The sequence below is a fragment of the Castor canadensis genome, chromosome 4 (genome assembly GCF_047511655.1).
Source record: "Castor canadensis chromosome 4, mCasCan1.hap1v2, whole genome shotgun sequence".
Classification (NCBI taxonomy): domain Eukaryota; kingdom Metazoa; phylum Chordata; class Mammalia; order Rodentia; family Castoridae; genus Castor; species Castor canadensis.
This window is the reverse complement of record NC_133389.1, coordinates 117,037,289-117,053,387: the sequence shown is the minus strand read 5'-3', so window position 1 is coordinate 117,053,387 and position 16,099 is coordinate 117,037,289. Positions and strand designations below refer to the sequence as shown.

Below are 16,099 nucleotides of genomic sequence, written 5' to 3'. Positions count from 1 at the left end.
TTTCTACTTAATCTGTACACAAAACTGAAAGCTAAGAATTATTATACTGAATATAGAAATGAAGGTCTGAATAAAATAGCTTAACTATTTTCATTAGTTTCTGCCACAAAGGGCTATTTCATTTTAGAACCCAGGGTTTCCTTTGCCCTTTTCAGTATCCCAAATTGCATGGAATTCTTGTTGTTTTAACAGATGACCTCAAAATTTCTACCTCTTATGAAATTTCAGAGATATATATGATAACACAAGCCAAAATATGCCTAAATCAGAACTGTGAAGTCAGATGTTTCTTAAATTAAACGTGACCCAGATAGTAGGAAAATACCCAGTGTCTCCGCAGAAGGCTACATTAAAATAGCAATTGAAATGCTACACTGTGGTCACCAGACAAATAAACTAGTTTTGTCAAATTGAGAAAACTTTACATAAATTTCATCAATTTATATTCTAAATCATTTCAAAAATATAAAACAAATAATATTACCCATTTGATCCTAAGAAGCTTTCATTCTGTGTTAATATAAGAATGCCACTAAAATATTCCATAATGGTTACCACTGTTTCCTTAAAGATTTAAGAAATAATATCTCATGCTCAAATAGCTTGTAATTTAGGTATCTTAAGCATGGTTCCATTAATTCTGTAAGATTTTATACAGAATTTTGTGTGTATGAAATTTATTGAGTGCTTATTATGTGGTAGGCATTGCTAAAAATGTTTGTATATATAAATTCTGAAAAACCTTAATTTCAAGGAAGCATGCATAATTAGGTGATTAAAATGTCTTAATGTATTCAATTTCACTACCTATAATTAGATTGTACTGAGTACTGGGATTGCCAACAGTTCAACTTATGTGCATTGCTCAAGACTTGGACTTCCAGAAAATTTGAAAAGGCGAAAAATTTATGAAACCCTAGAAAACATAAAACCTGAAGTTAGATTTTGCAGAGCATAGAGATGAAAGAAAAGATAACTTTCCAACCAGCGAGTAACCATGATTGTCATCCTCTGGTTTGACTCTATAATTGGCTAAATATAGATTAATATACTTGTCTCCACTGTACCAATGTATAATGCATGAACATGATTTCTGGGGTAATTTAGTAACAGGATGCCTTTAATCTTCTGCTCATATCAATCAATTACAATACATAGATTATAGAATGTTCTATGATTTTACACTGAATCATTAATAAACTAATCTGAGAGCTAAATGAGGCTGAGAAAAAAATGTGAAGCCCATGGAGCGTACTCATAAAACACAAACAATGGAACTTTTAACTATCATGTGTTTGGTTAACCAATACAAACAGAGATCACTCTAAAGTTGTAGAGAAATAAAGAAAACTTCAGGGATCTGGAAAAGCCACTTTTATTCTTGGAGAAAAGATTGGAATTTCAAGGTTTCCATACTCAATAGCCTGTGAAGGTGTTGCACTCATAAGTAGAAACAATGTGTGGTAAGCTTCTGCATGTCAATAAATCTTGTCATATGAAAGATAAACATTGTGTTTCAGAGTACTACCTAATAACTTAAGGCAGTATTCATTCACTGAGTTTACAACATGATTTAAAAATTATTAGTTATGTGACTTTACTATAATTTACTGTTATATGATTCTGTCATACAACCTTAATTACAATGAAACTTTTTACAGGAAATCTTAATTGCAACCCACACAATATTCAGTTTGTTCTGTTTCTTCGGATTCTTTGATGTATTTTGGGAGGAGGATGAACTTGGGTTTAGTTAAAAAACTAAGTAGAAAAAGAAGATATTTTAGAAATGAGGTGAAAATAGATCTGTGTGCTTCTGTGAGTATTTGGTGAATAAGATTGGTTTATGTGACATATCAGAGCCACTTTCCTGGATTTGTGGCTCTATTGCCTTTGGCTAGATTCAGACAGAGAGCAGTTGGGAAAGATTGTGTCCGAGTCAGCACCACGGATAGCACTTCACATTCAGCATCTGGGAAGAGGACCTCTATCCTCTTGCAAGTCCAGTTGCAGATAGGGAACAGAGTAGAATAATGATCTACTTATAAGGGGGAGGAGAAGCCAGACGTTGGAGAAGCATGCCTTGTTATATTCTCAGAGAGGAAATCGTACAGATTCAGGAAAGCCCAAGCTACCATAAGAGCCTAGAGGTTGTCATAGATTGCTACTTTTTAAAGTAATGTAAATTAACCAGAAGATTCAACATTTCTAGGCAACGTCTTCCATTGGTTTCATTACTCACATTTGAAAAAGTAAGAATTGCTATGGTTGTCATTTTTGCTTGGATTTTTTGGCATGTATTTCCTGGAACACAAAATAAAAAGTGTTATTATTTCCTACTTATTTACCACAACCCATATGATTCACCTTCTAAGACTAACCCTGTTTCTTGGTTTTTCTCAATTCCACCCTTATACTTTTTCTTCAGATTTCATGCTGTAACTGAGAAAATATTAACCTTACTGATCCAAGGCAAAGACAAAGCAGGTTAATGGGCTGTAATATCACCACCCCCACAACCAAATAAAAAACTCAATCATGAAACTGTTTTGCCAGATGGAAACTACAGCTTGGCCATGTTCTGCTTCTGTAGAGTGAAGTGGTGGCAAACATCATTTAGAGAAAGAATGTGGGTAGGGCTATTACAGGGGGAGATAACATAAATGAAGGAAACGAAGAAAATCAACTAAAAACAAAAAACACTTAGAAAGCATGCTTTGCTTGCGTGGTTTGTCGCATCTGATGTCCTAAGTCTCCAGGACTGTTTGAACAGAAGTGTATGTGCCATGAGAAGCAAGAGTGAAGAGGACTTTACTCCGCTCTTGACATCTTCTCCTGTCCTAAATACGAACCTGCCTTAGAAATGGTGGAGGGAAGCAGAGCGGTGTGGCTAGTGCTCAGGAGGGGTATGAGAGGTCCTGTCAAGGCTGCTAACTCTTAGCCCCACCCACCTTTTGTTCCTTCTTCCTGGCGCCCAGCCTCTCCCATTTCAAACTCTTTCCTTGTTTTGTGCCAGTCGCTTGCACGATCTTTGGCCTTCTCGTCTTTCTCGCAGCCTCTAGCACCCGGAGACCCAGTCACTCCTCAACCTTGCAACTCCTGGGGGACTCAGGCGGAGAAACTGGGCATGCTCGGCGGTGCGGGCAGCCTTCAGTGTTTCCGAGGCGCAGCTGGAGCTGGGCAGAGGCAGGCGAGCCAGTTCAGCCCGGGCTTCAGCTCCCACCCACCCTTGAGAGCTCAGGGGTCCGAGCTGCACCCTGACGCTAAATCTGCACTCTTCAGTGGCTCGTCCTCAATCTTCAACCTCCTGAGCGCCAACAGAGCTTAGAAATACTCATTGAAGGGTTGTCTTCCCACCTGTCTTTCCTTTACAGCTCTAAGGGTTTTTAGCTACTGCGGCGTGAGGAACTCACAGAGGAGTCCTGTGGCTAGTGGCCGTGGAGATCACCTTCCCAGAGTAGCTGTTTGTCACTGAGTTTTGGAGATTTCTTGGCTGGCTTCCGCTAAAGCACGCTTGAGTAATCCGAGCTGTGGCGGCGCCCAAGCCTTCGGGATAAAGGGTGTGTGAGGGTGTGTGAGCGTGTGTGTGTGTGTGTGTGTGTGTGTGTGTGTGTGTAGAGGGCGGGGACAGACACGTCAACCCCCCTGCCCCCCAGCCTCTTTCTTTTTCCCTTTCCTGCAAAAGCTGAACAAGTCTTCCAGCCCCCACCTCCGCTTCGCTCCAACCCCCAGCCGTCCACAGCGCTCTGGGTAACAGCCAGGTTAAGCCCATTTGCACTGGGAAATTGGCGCTGTTTGGGAGAAGAGAAGCAGATCGATTGCCCTTGTGACTCCCCGCCTCCCCTGCCCACCCCACCCCCATCGCTCCCTCCCTCCGCCCTCCCCCGCCACCTCCCCTCACCCCGCCTCCTTCCCTCTCCCCACCCCCAAACCTCTCACCCGCGGCAGTCCGGTGCAAGGCCCCCTCCGGAAGGTGAGGGGAATGGACTGGACTCCGATGGGGAAAGCTGGTGTGTAGAAGTGGTGCTAATGGGAAGAGATTTCTGGTTTCAAGAGAGGATGCTCGGCCACAAAGAGCGGCTGGCGCGCGGGCCTGGGCTCTAGCGGAGGAGAGATCCCGGGAGAACTCCGAGCTCGCGGGGCGCGCTCCTCGGAAGACCCGCTCAACATGCCTGTGCGCAGGGGGCATGTGGCACCACAGAATACGTTCCTGGGGACCATCATACGGAAATTTGAAGGGCAAAGTAAGTTCATTTGTGTCTTCTGTCTCCCTCGCTTTCTGCTTTGATAGTGTGCACTTGGCGTCCGCTGCTTGAAGCTGGGAAGACCCGCAACTCCAGGCTCTGTCAAGTTAACAGGCTGTGAAACCCAGCCAGGAGGTTGGATGGCAGCGGGAGTGTTCTCCCTCCAATATTAATTTTGATTTACATTTTAGATTACGGTCTCCATTATACAAGTCAATTTGATCCTCCTCTCCTACTGCTCCATTATCCGCCTTGCTACTTAATGTCCCACTATTCTACTATCTTAAAGGGAACGTGCTAGCATAACAGAGGTTCACATTTTGAGGCTGTTTTATTGTAGACTTTTTAAAAAGTCGGGAGCAGAAGAGAGCCACGCTATCATAACATGACAATGTAAATGGTAGTAGCGATGTAAATGGCTATGCAAACTGTATTTTATCTTGGTAAATTGTAGGGCTGTGGAATGACAGGGATGCTTGCCTGCTGTTAGCTTACGGAGGCTAAACTTTGTATTGAATCAATGCAAATATACGCCAGACAAGATAATTTGGGAAAGCAGTAGCTCATCTGTGCTTGTTTCCAATGCAAGCAGTTCACTATTCAAAGGAATACTTCTGTCCTTTTATTATCCCCTCAAATTTTCCACCTAGATATTTAGAAATTGAACTGTAATAAGTAAATCTCACAAAGACTGAATGTAGAGAAATTTAATGTGCTATGTGTACTAATTATCAGGAATTAATTATTTTTATTAAAGTATAGCAATTTAAATTTTTATACTTGTTAATTTATATTCTACATTTTCTTAAATCTACATGAATACACATTTATGTTGTATTTTTTGCAATTTTTCTGGCACTGCCTACAGTGGTGTGAAGATCTGGTACCTCATATACAAAATAAACTTGTATATCCTGTTTCACATTCTCTTGGGAAAACAGCAAATACAGTCTTCTATCAAAATATATAAGTTCTTCATATTAAAATTTCTACTACTGTACAAAAATTCAAGTTGCTCCCAAAGTAAAAGTAAAAAGGTGTTAGCACAATAGTGCATACATGTGTAAGCATTTTTATCTTTTGGAACATATACATTATGCAAAAGTGGATCTTTGTATTATTAAACTGCTGATAATTGTGAAGTAATTTTAATTGTTAATTCCAGTTGTCGTTTTTAACAAAGCATAATGTGTGGTATGCCTTAGAAGAACAGAGAAAAGCAAATCTAAGAATACCTACTTTAAGAAAGTTGTATTCTAAGGGTCAAAATTGAAGTGAGAAATTTGACAGCTACAGGAGGTGTCAATCTTTTGGTTTGAAAAATTTTTATCTTACGGTTAAAAAGAATTCTGGAAATATCAGTGAACCAGCTGCTTGTCTGAATGTCCATTAGTATCCCTGGGAGTTGTAGAACAATTGAGAACTGTTATTTGGGGAATTCTGTTCTTGCAATTTGAAAAGTGTTTCCTTATTACCTTCTGTTAAAATTACTTATAACTGCTATTTTCACACTTAAACTTTGCAGAGTTTCTTTTTATGTGTGATTTATTTTTCTTGTAAAGGTGTGGGTAATTAGCATTTTGGGGAAGCACCCGCATTTCAGACCTCTTATTATGCAACAAATTGATTCAATGTTTATGAGAATCATGTGGAAGATTTTAAAACCATGCTTACCATGTTCTTATTACAGATAAAAAATTTATCATTGCAAATGCTAGAGTACAGAATTGTGCCATCATCTACTGCAATGACGGGTTCTGTGAGATGACTGGTTTCTCCAGGCCAGATGTCATGCAGAAACCGTGCACCTGCGACTTTCTCCATGGGCCAGAGACCAAGAGGCACGATGTTGCCCAAATTGCACAAGCGTTGCTGGGGTCAGAGGAGAGGAAAGTGGAGGTCACCTACTATCACAAAAATGGTAATGTTTATCTGTTTAGGATTCCTTGTATTAAATTCCATTGAAAACAAAATTTGATTACTGGAAGTTCATGTACAGGGAAGATTCAAATACGTAATTGTAGATATATGCTTTACTTATAATGTTTTAGGATATAAGAAGTATGGATAGAGATATTCATATTCTCATTAGTGGACTAATAGAATATTTCTTCTTTAAATAAGGGTACTGTTTGTGAACCCTTCAAAAGTAAAGTACCTTAATGTCACTAAGGACAAAATGCCACAAATCAGTGTTGTATACTGCTTTCTCTAAGGAATAATACAAAGATAAGTAATCTACTGCTTGCATTGATATGTATTTGGTTGGAGATAATACATTCTTATTTTCCTGAATTTGAAAATATTTCACAAAGTTAGGTTGAAACTAAAACTTAGTTGCAAGTGTTTCTTGGATCTTTAGTTATTGATGGGCAACACCTCTTGTTTTCTTTGCTTATTCTTGAATGATATAAAGCATGATGTATAGGAACTTCTAAAACTGACCCGGTAAAACTATGTATATTTCTTTCCTCTAAAGTAAGAAATATAGAAAAAGAACTATGATCTTGTGGAATTATTAGTACTCACTTTTACAACTGCAGCAAAACTGGCATTTCAACTTAAGGTCATACTTCAACCTCAAGGGCACACCTCCTTTCTTTCAGGCTTGCCATGGAAGTGACAGGCCTCCATTCAAATACAAGAATTCATACCTATAGAATATATACCCATTTTATAGTACGGACATTCTCAAATGTGCACACTTATTTTCCAATTTAGGGCTTAAAGTTAAAACACTTTTAGAAAACATTTAATTGTAGTTAATATTGTTCGTATTGCATCATTATTTCTGTTATATTGAAAGAAATCAATGAAGAAGAGGGTATCTATTCAGATTTTTAGAAAACTCTTAACTTTTTGATAAATGTATGATGTGCTATAGTCTATATCATATAATGACTCATCATTTGGTAAACTACAGTAAAAAATAGCAAAGAAATGTTTAGCTCTTTCTCTTATTTCCTTATAATTAAATGTCTCATGATAGAAAATACACAATTCTTAGTTACTGTATTTTCTATTGCACAAATTTGAGTGGGTATGTGAAACCAAGTATCACTAGAAAAACAAATTTGTATATCTGTGTGTTAATCTGGAATGAAAGCAATTATATGATCATCAAACAGCATAGAGGTTATTATTTACATTCTTTATTGTTTAAATTCTTCCTATCTTTTCCTTACTTTTTGATCAGTAATATTTGGCATACTAGAAATAGCCTAACTGGTTTATTGTCTTGAAAACATTTATTGGACTAAGGCTCTCACTCTAAAATGGAACTTACTTCTTTTGTCTATGTCATGGCACAAGCAACAACAACAAAAAAACCGAATTTAATTTGAATGTCTGACATTTTTCCTCGTTTGACTGTTTATTATGATGTTGGCACTGCAGGGCATGGTGGTCCCTCTTTGGTTGTTATGTTTTCTAGCCTTTATCAGAATTGCTGTCAACTTACAAAATTTAAGTGTAAAATACATGGGGTCTACCCAATTCACTTAGATCCTAAGTATAGTTTTTAGAGTGTTTTAAATAAAAACTATTATCTATTACACTGCAACTAAAAGTTATATTTTGAAACCTAGTTAATTTATACAATATGATTATGTAAAATGATCTCAAAACACCTTTAAAGAACAACTTTATGTGAAGTCACAAACAGAGTTAAAAATTCCTGTAGTGAAGATGTTCATACATTGACTAATGCAAACTTATATCAGTGATTTGCTTGGTTATGTAAATTTAAATTCCCCTGTTTTCATACAAGGCATCTTTATTTGGAAACTCATTTAGGTATAGAGAAGTCAAACTCTGATGACTATATTGTTTCTGTTGATTTTTTTTCTGGTGTGACTCAGTCTTAAAGGACTTGGATATCTTTAGTATTGTCAACAAACTCTGCTTATTGAGCTTGAATTGATACAGGAGTCATGAGGGCATTGGCCAAACTTTTTTTATTTTCCAAAGGAAAAAACTAATTTAAATGTCTTTTAAGATGTGAAGTTGCAGTCATATTTATTTGCTTTGGATGTAATAAAGTTATCTTTTTGCAGTTAGTTCGGGTATCATGAATAGAATCTTCAGAGAATATTGATTTTATTCACATAGCTTATGAAGTTCAAATGCTTTGGCCATCTTACCTCTTATTGGGCCACTTTACCTTTACAAAAGCAGGAAGAGAAAAGAAAGTCACCATCATTTCACTAGTTTGTTTCTCAAAGTTTCCTTAATTTTTTATTATTGCTTTTGATTGCTTTATGATTGCATTTGCTTTTGTTATCTTCTTGGGAATATCAATTATCTTGGGAAGATAATTAAGGAATTATTTTCCTTAATTCTATTCAGTAAATGCTATATTCTTAATTCAGCATTTCACAGGAATAAAATATATAATGAGCAAATTAACAGAAAGTTGAGATATTCTCTTTCCACTTTTTCCATTAATTCATAATGGAGTAGAAGAAATCTTATTAAGGCATTATTTCTGTAAGCTTGTTTTCCAAAGTGGCCCAGCGGCATCATAAGCAGTTTAAAACTGTGATCTATTCAGTGAACTTACACTGATGCAGGAGGCTGTGATCTGCATGATCCATTGTGAAGTACCACTTCTTACCATGCTCCTTTATGTGATTGTGCTAGGTACAATTGAACTTGCTGTTTACCAGAATATCAATTTTTTAAAACCTAGTTATTTGCAGTAGGAATATTTGACAGCCCTTCCTTTGAGAATTCTATTATACAGTTTAAGTCATTATTGCATAAATCATTCTTGGCAGCTGTGAAATATTGCTTGAGGTGACAAAGCTGTAAATCTTTTGACATAAAACTCTAATTATACAAAACTATAATTATGCTGAGGCTTATATAAGAATAGGCATGTGTTTTAATAGAGTAATACAATAACATTACTTTTTTGGGAGGAGTGATTGAGAAATAGCAAACACTTCAGTTATTAACCAGTTTATCATTTGCAGATGATGGAAATAAGACAAATAAATAAAAACAGAAACAAAAACACAGTTTAGCTAGTCATCTCTTAGCTTACTGCTCATTCAGTTTGGAGCTAGCTAATTGAGGTGCTAAGTCTTTACAGCCATATTTAAGCATGTAATGTAAGTTATTAAGTAACTTTAAATATCTGGAAAATCAAATTTCTCCAGAACGTCTTTATTCAGAAGGAGATCAGAACCAACAATTTATGATTTTCAGAGATCAGAGAATTCCTGTATTTTTGGCATTATGCTTACAGACTCAGCACAATGGCAGTTTTGTTAACAAATCAGAAATGTATAACACTGCTTTTCTTATCTGTGGGCTGCTTCTCAGCCTTCAGTTGAAAGAGGAGAAGGGCCTGAGGAAAGTCCTTACCTAATTCAGACAGAGATGAGAGCGAAGTGCCAGAAACAATATTTGATTCAAGTAAACCCAAAAGAAGTCTTGGTTTGATAACATTGACTCTATAATCTCTGAGATTATGTGGAAAAATCTTTCAAAAAGTGTTGTGCGTAAGGATGAAGATGCATACTGAGTGCCAGCTCTCTCTGGGGTAACATATTAAGCACTGTAAGCACAATAGGAAGAGATGCAAAGGAAGATATAACCTGGTCTCTACAAATGTCTCAGGATGTTTGTATTACAGAGTGACAAATGTTCATGTCTACCTTCTAAGCCCTAGATGTTTCCATGTAATTGTTCTTAGAGAAAAAAGAATATATGGACTATAAGATGAAAAACTTTTCAAATTTAGGGTTAATTACAGTTCTTTCTTCTTCAACTTTAAAATAAAGTTGTTAATGTGTATCTCTTGTCACCATTTGTCACTTACACATAAATTTCTTAAAGAAGCAAAGCAGTTTAGTGAAAATTTTAGTCATACAAACACATCTATTATAATAACTTTAAATATGCTATAGGTTACATAATATATTCAGCTCTTCTAATGCCTGGATTATGTAGTAGAGATGCAGATGGTAGTTTTAAAGACAAGAATAGAAATATATTATATATGTGGGTAAGTCAAGCAGTAGGAACGAGTTCCAGGAAGTATGTTGCCTAGAATTTGCTTTAGTGTCTGTCACTTTAATTTTCTGTCTATACTTAAACATGTTTGATTCAATAGGATATTGTAACAACAGTAATCCTAATATTGATTTTCTTTTACAAATCTAAATTTTATAACATCTCATGCACTCTGGATATTATGCTAGATCAAGTGTATCTGTTGCTAAAATGACTATTCTCACTATCCCCACAATGTGAAAACTTTATTTCATTATTGTCTCAAGTGAATCCACATTTTCCTGAAAATGAGCTCTGTTCATTAGTTCTTGTACACCACTTACCACTCCCATACCAAGCAGTTATGTTTGTAAAAAGCAGTGATATTTCCTGATGGCTTGGTTGTTACACCAAGGGACTTGGGAACAGGATCAGTTTAAAGCTATAGGCATAGGGTAGGTTTAGTGGGAGGAACTTGCTTCTGCTGGCTTCTAAGGGTTTTTATTTTTGTTGTCATTGTTTGCTATAAATAAGCACTAGTTCAATTTTTGGTAGGCCATCTTCCAGAAGAGCCCTTGGGTTATTTAGCCACAGGCAGGTGGCAGTTAGAATATAAAGTATTGAGGCAACACCATTCATCTGATCAGAGTCTTTGGGGTCATTTTCTGTTTATTTATTTATTTATTATCTCTCTCTTTTTAAGTCCAGTTGGTCACTAAATCTTTTCAATCTTTACATCTGCAATATCTCACAATGCTACCTCCACTTCTCCAACAACTCTCAAGTACTATGATTAAAGTTCATTTGATCTTTTTTCAGAAGTATGGAAGTATCCAGTTTCTCTCCCTCTCTCCAGTCTGTTCTCTACATTGCATGCCATCAGAGAGCTATTCCTGAAACATGAATAACTTAAAATGATGATTTATTGGAGTCAAGAATCATTCTAAACGAATTTCATGTATTAAATAATGGGTACAACAATCCCATAAAATGTTTATCTTTTTATCCCCATTTTATGGGGATAAATGAGACTTGGCGAGACTGAGTAATTTGTCCAATCACACATAGATCATAATTAATGAGGCCTGAGCCCTTAAGAGTTTTCCTTACTGTTGGTCAGTGATTTAGGCTTAAAACCCTACTTTAACTTACTAAAGCTTTTAGAATAAAGTTCTCGATTCTTAGGATGCTTGGAGGCTTTGAGAATCAAATTTACTTGCGTTTCCAGAAGCCATATTTAAAGGAGCCAAACCAGATTCCTGGCTCTGAGGATTAATAGATGAACCTGAAAAGATTTACCTTCTTAGTGCATTAATTTCCTTTACTAATATATATTTTGAGGATAACATCTCATCTTACACTGATTAAATACGTGGCATACATTAAAAATGTAGCATTATTTCTGACATGGTTTCCTGTCCGTAATCTGCTCCATACATATCAAGTTAAATATATTGCTAATTTTGTTTCACTTAAAAATCTTATTCAATCATGCATAAGCTTTTCTCACCCTTCAAAACTTTTCCTTTATCTTTACTAACAAATAGTTCAAAGTCTTTCTGCATTGATTGCCCTTCCTTCTGCTTCTTGTCCTATAATAACCATCATCATCTTTCCAAAAATAGATCAAAAGACTTCTTTGTGAAGTTGTTCTTGATGCCTTCACTACCTACTCCTACATGTCCATAACCTTTGGTTCTTGATTCCAATAAAACATCAGGAATGAGCTACACATATAAAATTATGATAGCTAATTTTATGTTTTCTAAGCACAGAGAAAACACTGTCCTATTAAATATGTGTCCAGGATACATAGAAGAGTGCCTGGTACCAAGTGAGTGCTCATTTAGTATTTACTACACAATGACAAGAGGATGAAAAACAGTACCATGGAGGTGGAGAAATAAGAAACAGATTAAGATCAAGAATATGGAAAAGCAAGGCCTGATGGCTCAAACCTGTAATCCTAACTGCTTGGGAAATGGAGATCAGCAGTATTCAAGCCTGGCTTTGGCAACTAGTTCAGGACACCCTATCTCAGCCTGTGGCTGGGATTGATAGTTCACACCTGTCATCCCAGCTATGCCAGGAAGGACAAATAGGAGGATCATCTATAGTCCAGGCCAGCCAGGAATAAATGTGAGAGCCTCTCTCAAAAATAACCAAAAACAAAAGGGCTGACAGAGTAACTTATGTGGTAGGGCATCTGCCTAGTGAGCACAGGACCCTGAGTGTAATCCCTAGGAATGCAAATAAAAGGTATGAGGAAAATTGTAGCCAAACCCAAAGGTCTCTCTTGTCCTTTTCTTACTTGACACAGTTACTTCTCTACCTATATTGACATCTTATCACTCAATGTGTTCATGAAAATTCCTAAGCAACAATGAAGCTTAATCTCAGAGTTATACAATAATGAAAGTATAAAGTCCAAACTAATGAAGTTAATTATTAATAAAACAATAACTATTAATTATTATTTTAAATGTTTTTCCCTCTGCTGTGTTGCCTGCGTTTAGCAACAATACTGAACTATCAAGAAGCTGTAGAATCAGGTAGCAATAAAACATTAACCACCATAGTGAGAAAATATATCTTTTTACTGAAAAGTTAAGAAAGTCAGATTCTACTTGTCCCATGTGAATTATGAGAAAACAGAACACTACACTCCTATTGCCCTAACTGAACATTTTATAATATCATCTTCTTTCTCCTGTAATTTTAATTTAAGTTCTGGTGAAAAACAACCAAGTGCTCTTTATGTCACACTTCAAATCAAGGTTGAGATAGCCTGCTATGAGTTTCCCCATTTAAAAATATGTCTGCATGTGTACATTTCCACTGTTTGGTAGAATGTTTCATACTGTATTTTACTTAGAAATGGGGTCGGAAACAGTAGCTGGTATGTGATGGGCAGTGATTGGTCAGAGGAGTGACCGAGAACTGTTTTTTGGTTCTGCCTTTTGTTGGCTAAGTTTGCAAGGTCATCTTAAATTGGACTGTGCCAGGTTGAGCGTGCTGGTCCTTGGGCCATGGTGTTTTCCTGTACCTGAGTTTTCTTAGAAAGTAATTAATCAGAAGACGTTCTTACAACAAGTGGAATCTCACCATTGTGGTCTATTGCTATTGCTGTTTGCCTATTTCTTTGTCTTTTTCTTTCCTCAAGGGTATTTTTGTTTGTCATTATTTCATAATTTTTCCAGGATATTAATTCTTGCATGATGTTTGAAATGTTGATTTTATGGAACTTGTAATAGCCACATAGGTTCAAGACCTCTTGAAATATCTGTCAACTCTCAAACAGATTGCTGATCTCTCAATTCAAAACATCCATTTAAATCCTGTTCAGTGAAATCTGTATTAATGACCCAAAATAATGAACATAATGAAGAAAATGAGAATATAAAATCAGTGGTAGTTTTGTAATTAATTCCTCAAAGAACAAGTCAATATAAAATCTAGGATGAAGTCAATAAGGTATTAATATGTGAAAACAACTTATTAGTGTTAGAAAGGATCACCTTTTTCTTTCTTTTTGTTTTTGTTTGTAGTTCTAAGGTTTGAAACTCAAGGTTTTGTGCTTGATAGTCAGGCACTCTAGCACTTGAGCCATGCCTCCATCCCTTTTTGCTCTGGTTATTCTAGAGATAGGAGCACACTTTTTGCCAAGGCTGCCTTGTTTGTGATTCTCCTATTTTAAACTTCTCACCATAGTTGGGATGACAGGTACACACCACCATGACCATTTTTTTTTACATTGAAATGGGTGTCCCACAGGTTTTTTTGTTGTTGTTTTTTTCTCTTTTTGCCTGGGCTGTCCTGAATCCATGATCCTCCCAATCTCAGCCTCCCAAGTAGCTAGGATTACAGAACTGAGCCATGTCATGTGTGAAAGATTACACGTTGAAATTACAGTCTTAAGGTGTTTGTATACATTCGTTAAGATCGTATCAACTCGACAAGCATCAGTGTTAGAGCTATGCAACATTATGTGATTAGTGAATAATTTTTAATCACGTTTCTATGTACCTTTCTTAGTTACATTAGTTAAAATTTCTTCTGTTTTTTTTAAACCCAATATACAGCTTTAATTTTATTTAGCAATATTAAACAGCTGATCTTTTGCCACATTTACTAAAATATTTTATACACAATGGATGTGTTTCCAGATGCTATTTTCCATGGTCATAGTCCATGAACTATAACCCTCTACCCAAAATAGATTTTATCACAAACGACTAATGTTATTGAGTTCTAGCTCTGTAACTAGGTCTTTATTATAAGTTGCTTTATCTGATTTCTAATGACAAATTTGGTGGGAGATATTATCATATTTTGCCAATTATAGATTAGTGAATTTGAGCTTGAGAGAAGTGCAATATTAATAATCAGACTAAGGTGGAGCAGAAGCTTATGATCTTGATTTGTCTGTATTTGCAAAATATTATGTTGCCTCTGACTGATAGAATTTTAAAGTCTCACTTTACCCGATTTTGTATGTCCTCATTTTAGCTTTTAATCATAGGTTCTATTGATTATCTAAAAGATAGATACCATTAATTTAATTCACATCAAATGGTGAACAAAACAAGGTTTACCGTAAGTATTTTGCATTTTAAACATACCTTTATCAGGAAATATGAATCTCTTGGTAGTATTCACTAGTGAGAGTAGCTTATATATGCCTATAATCTTTGCATCATTATTAATGACAATCTCTGGTTGACTTAGTTTTGAGGGACTTATTAACTAAAATCTTCTTATCTAGTCTTTGCTCAGGAAGTCAGGACAAAAACTCACCTAACAGTGTGACTCAGTAGCAGGGAGTAATATAGTGTCCCTTTATTTTCTCCCTCTCACAGCACAGTTTTCTTTCTTGGCAAGATTATGCAACTGGCCAAATTTACCACTAGTGTTTTAAAGGGAAATTACAGATATATTAGTCTGGAGAATTTCTGGTTTGTTTTAAACACTTCATCTTGCAGCAAATATGAGACTCAGCACCCCAGTAGTATGTGTCTGAATTTTTTCCAGAAGCCACCATCCTCAGAACTTCTCCTTCTGTCCCCTGGGTTCCTTCATCTTGGACAGCTTTCTTGTCCTCTCCCTGTCTCCTTTACCAACACTCCTCTACTTTTAAGCAAACTCTGCATAGCTTCAATTTCAGCTTTTTCTAAGCTATTCTATAAATTCCCTAAGCATCCTTGTTCACATTTCCTAAAACTTTTTTGCTTGCCTCTGTTAGGATACTTATAAAATTATGTTGTAGTAACTTATTTTTATGTCCATACTAAACATTTAACACTTTGAAGGGACTTATGACCCTAAGTAAAAACTAGAGGAAATGGCAAAAGTGTAATAAATGGACTTAAAGCAGCAACATACTTATTTACAGATGAAAATGTTTACAAGGTGGCAGGGTCTGAAAGAGTTTCATCCATATATTCACTCAACATCTTGGTAAGGATCATTTTGGTAAGGGCAAGAGTGGTACAAATTAACAACTTATATTGCTTATTAATTGTGAAACAGTAATGTGTTAATACCTGCATCTTTAGAAAAGCAAATAACTAATGAAGCTTCTTAGTCTGGAAAGAGAAACATGAATGGTCAGAAAGGAGAAAGGAAAAGAAAATGACAGAGTACCAGTAATATCGCATAACATAAGATGTGAAGGTAGAGGATATAAGAATGTGTATCGAAAGCTGTTGAAAAATGGGGGAATGGGAAGTAAAGAGGTAAGGGCAAGTAATAGAAGGGAATGAACAGACCAAGGTAAAGTACATCCACAGTAGGCATTCATTGAGAAACCCCTTTGAACATCAAGTTAAATATTAATTATGAGAACCAGTACTGTA

At 36.2% G+C, this 16,099-nt stretch overlaps 1 protein-coding gene and 1 long non-coding RNA gene across 8 annotated transcripts in view; one reads left to right on the top strand and one right to left on the bottom strand.

The window, feature by feature from the left end:
* Positions 1-550: 550 nt before the first annotated feature.
* On the bottom strand, positions 551-4,064 carry LOC141422579 (uncharacterized). The gene is made up of 3 exons (XR_012447223.1): positions 3,940-4,064; positions 2,952-3,176; positions 551-2,304 (listed from the first exon to the last, which is right to left on the bottom strand). It is a non-coding gene; the product is annotated as an uncharacterized lncRNA (long non-coding RNA).
* Positions 4,065-4,114: 50 nt separating this feature from the next.
* The window catches only part of Kcnh7 (potassium voltage-gated channel subfamily H member 7), a 484,116-nt gene continuing 472,131 nt past the window's right edge, over positions 4,115-16,099 (top strand). For all 7 annotated transcript variants that reach the window (XM_074070967.1, XM_074070965.1, XM_074070968.1 and 4 more), the window contains exons 1-2: positions 4,115-4,244; positions 5,935-6,165. In XM_074070967.1, the coding sequence (XP_073927068.1) occupies positions 4,169-4,244; positions 5,935-6,165 (307 nt within the window). In that variant the 5' untranslated portion in view covers positions 4,115-4,168. The remainder of the gene's footprint in view (positions 4,245-5,934; positions 6,166-16,099) is intronic.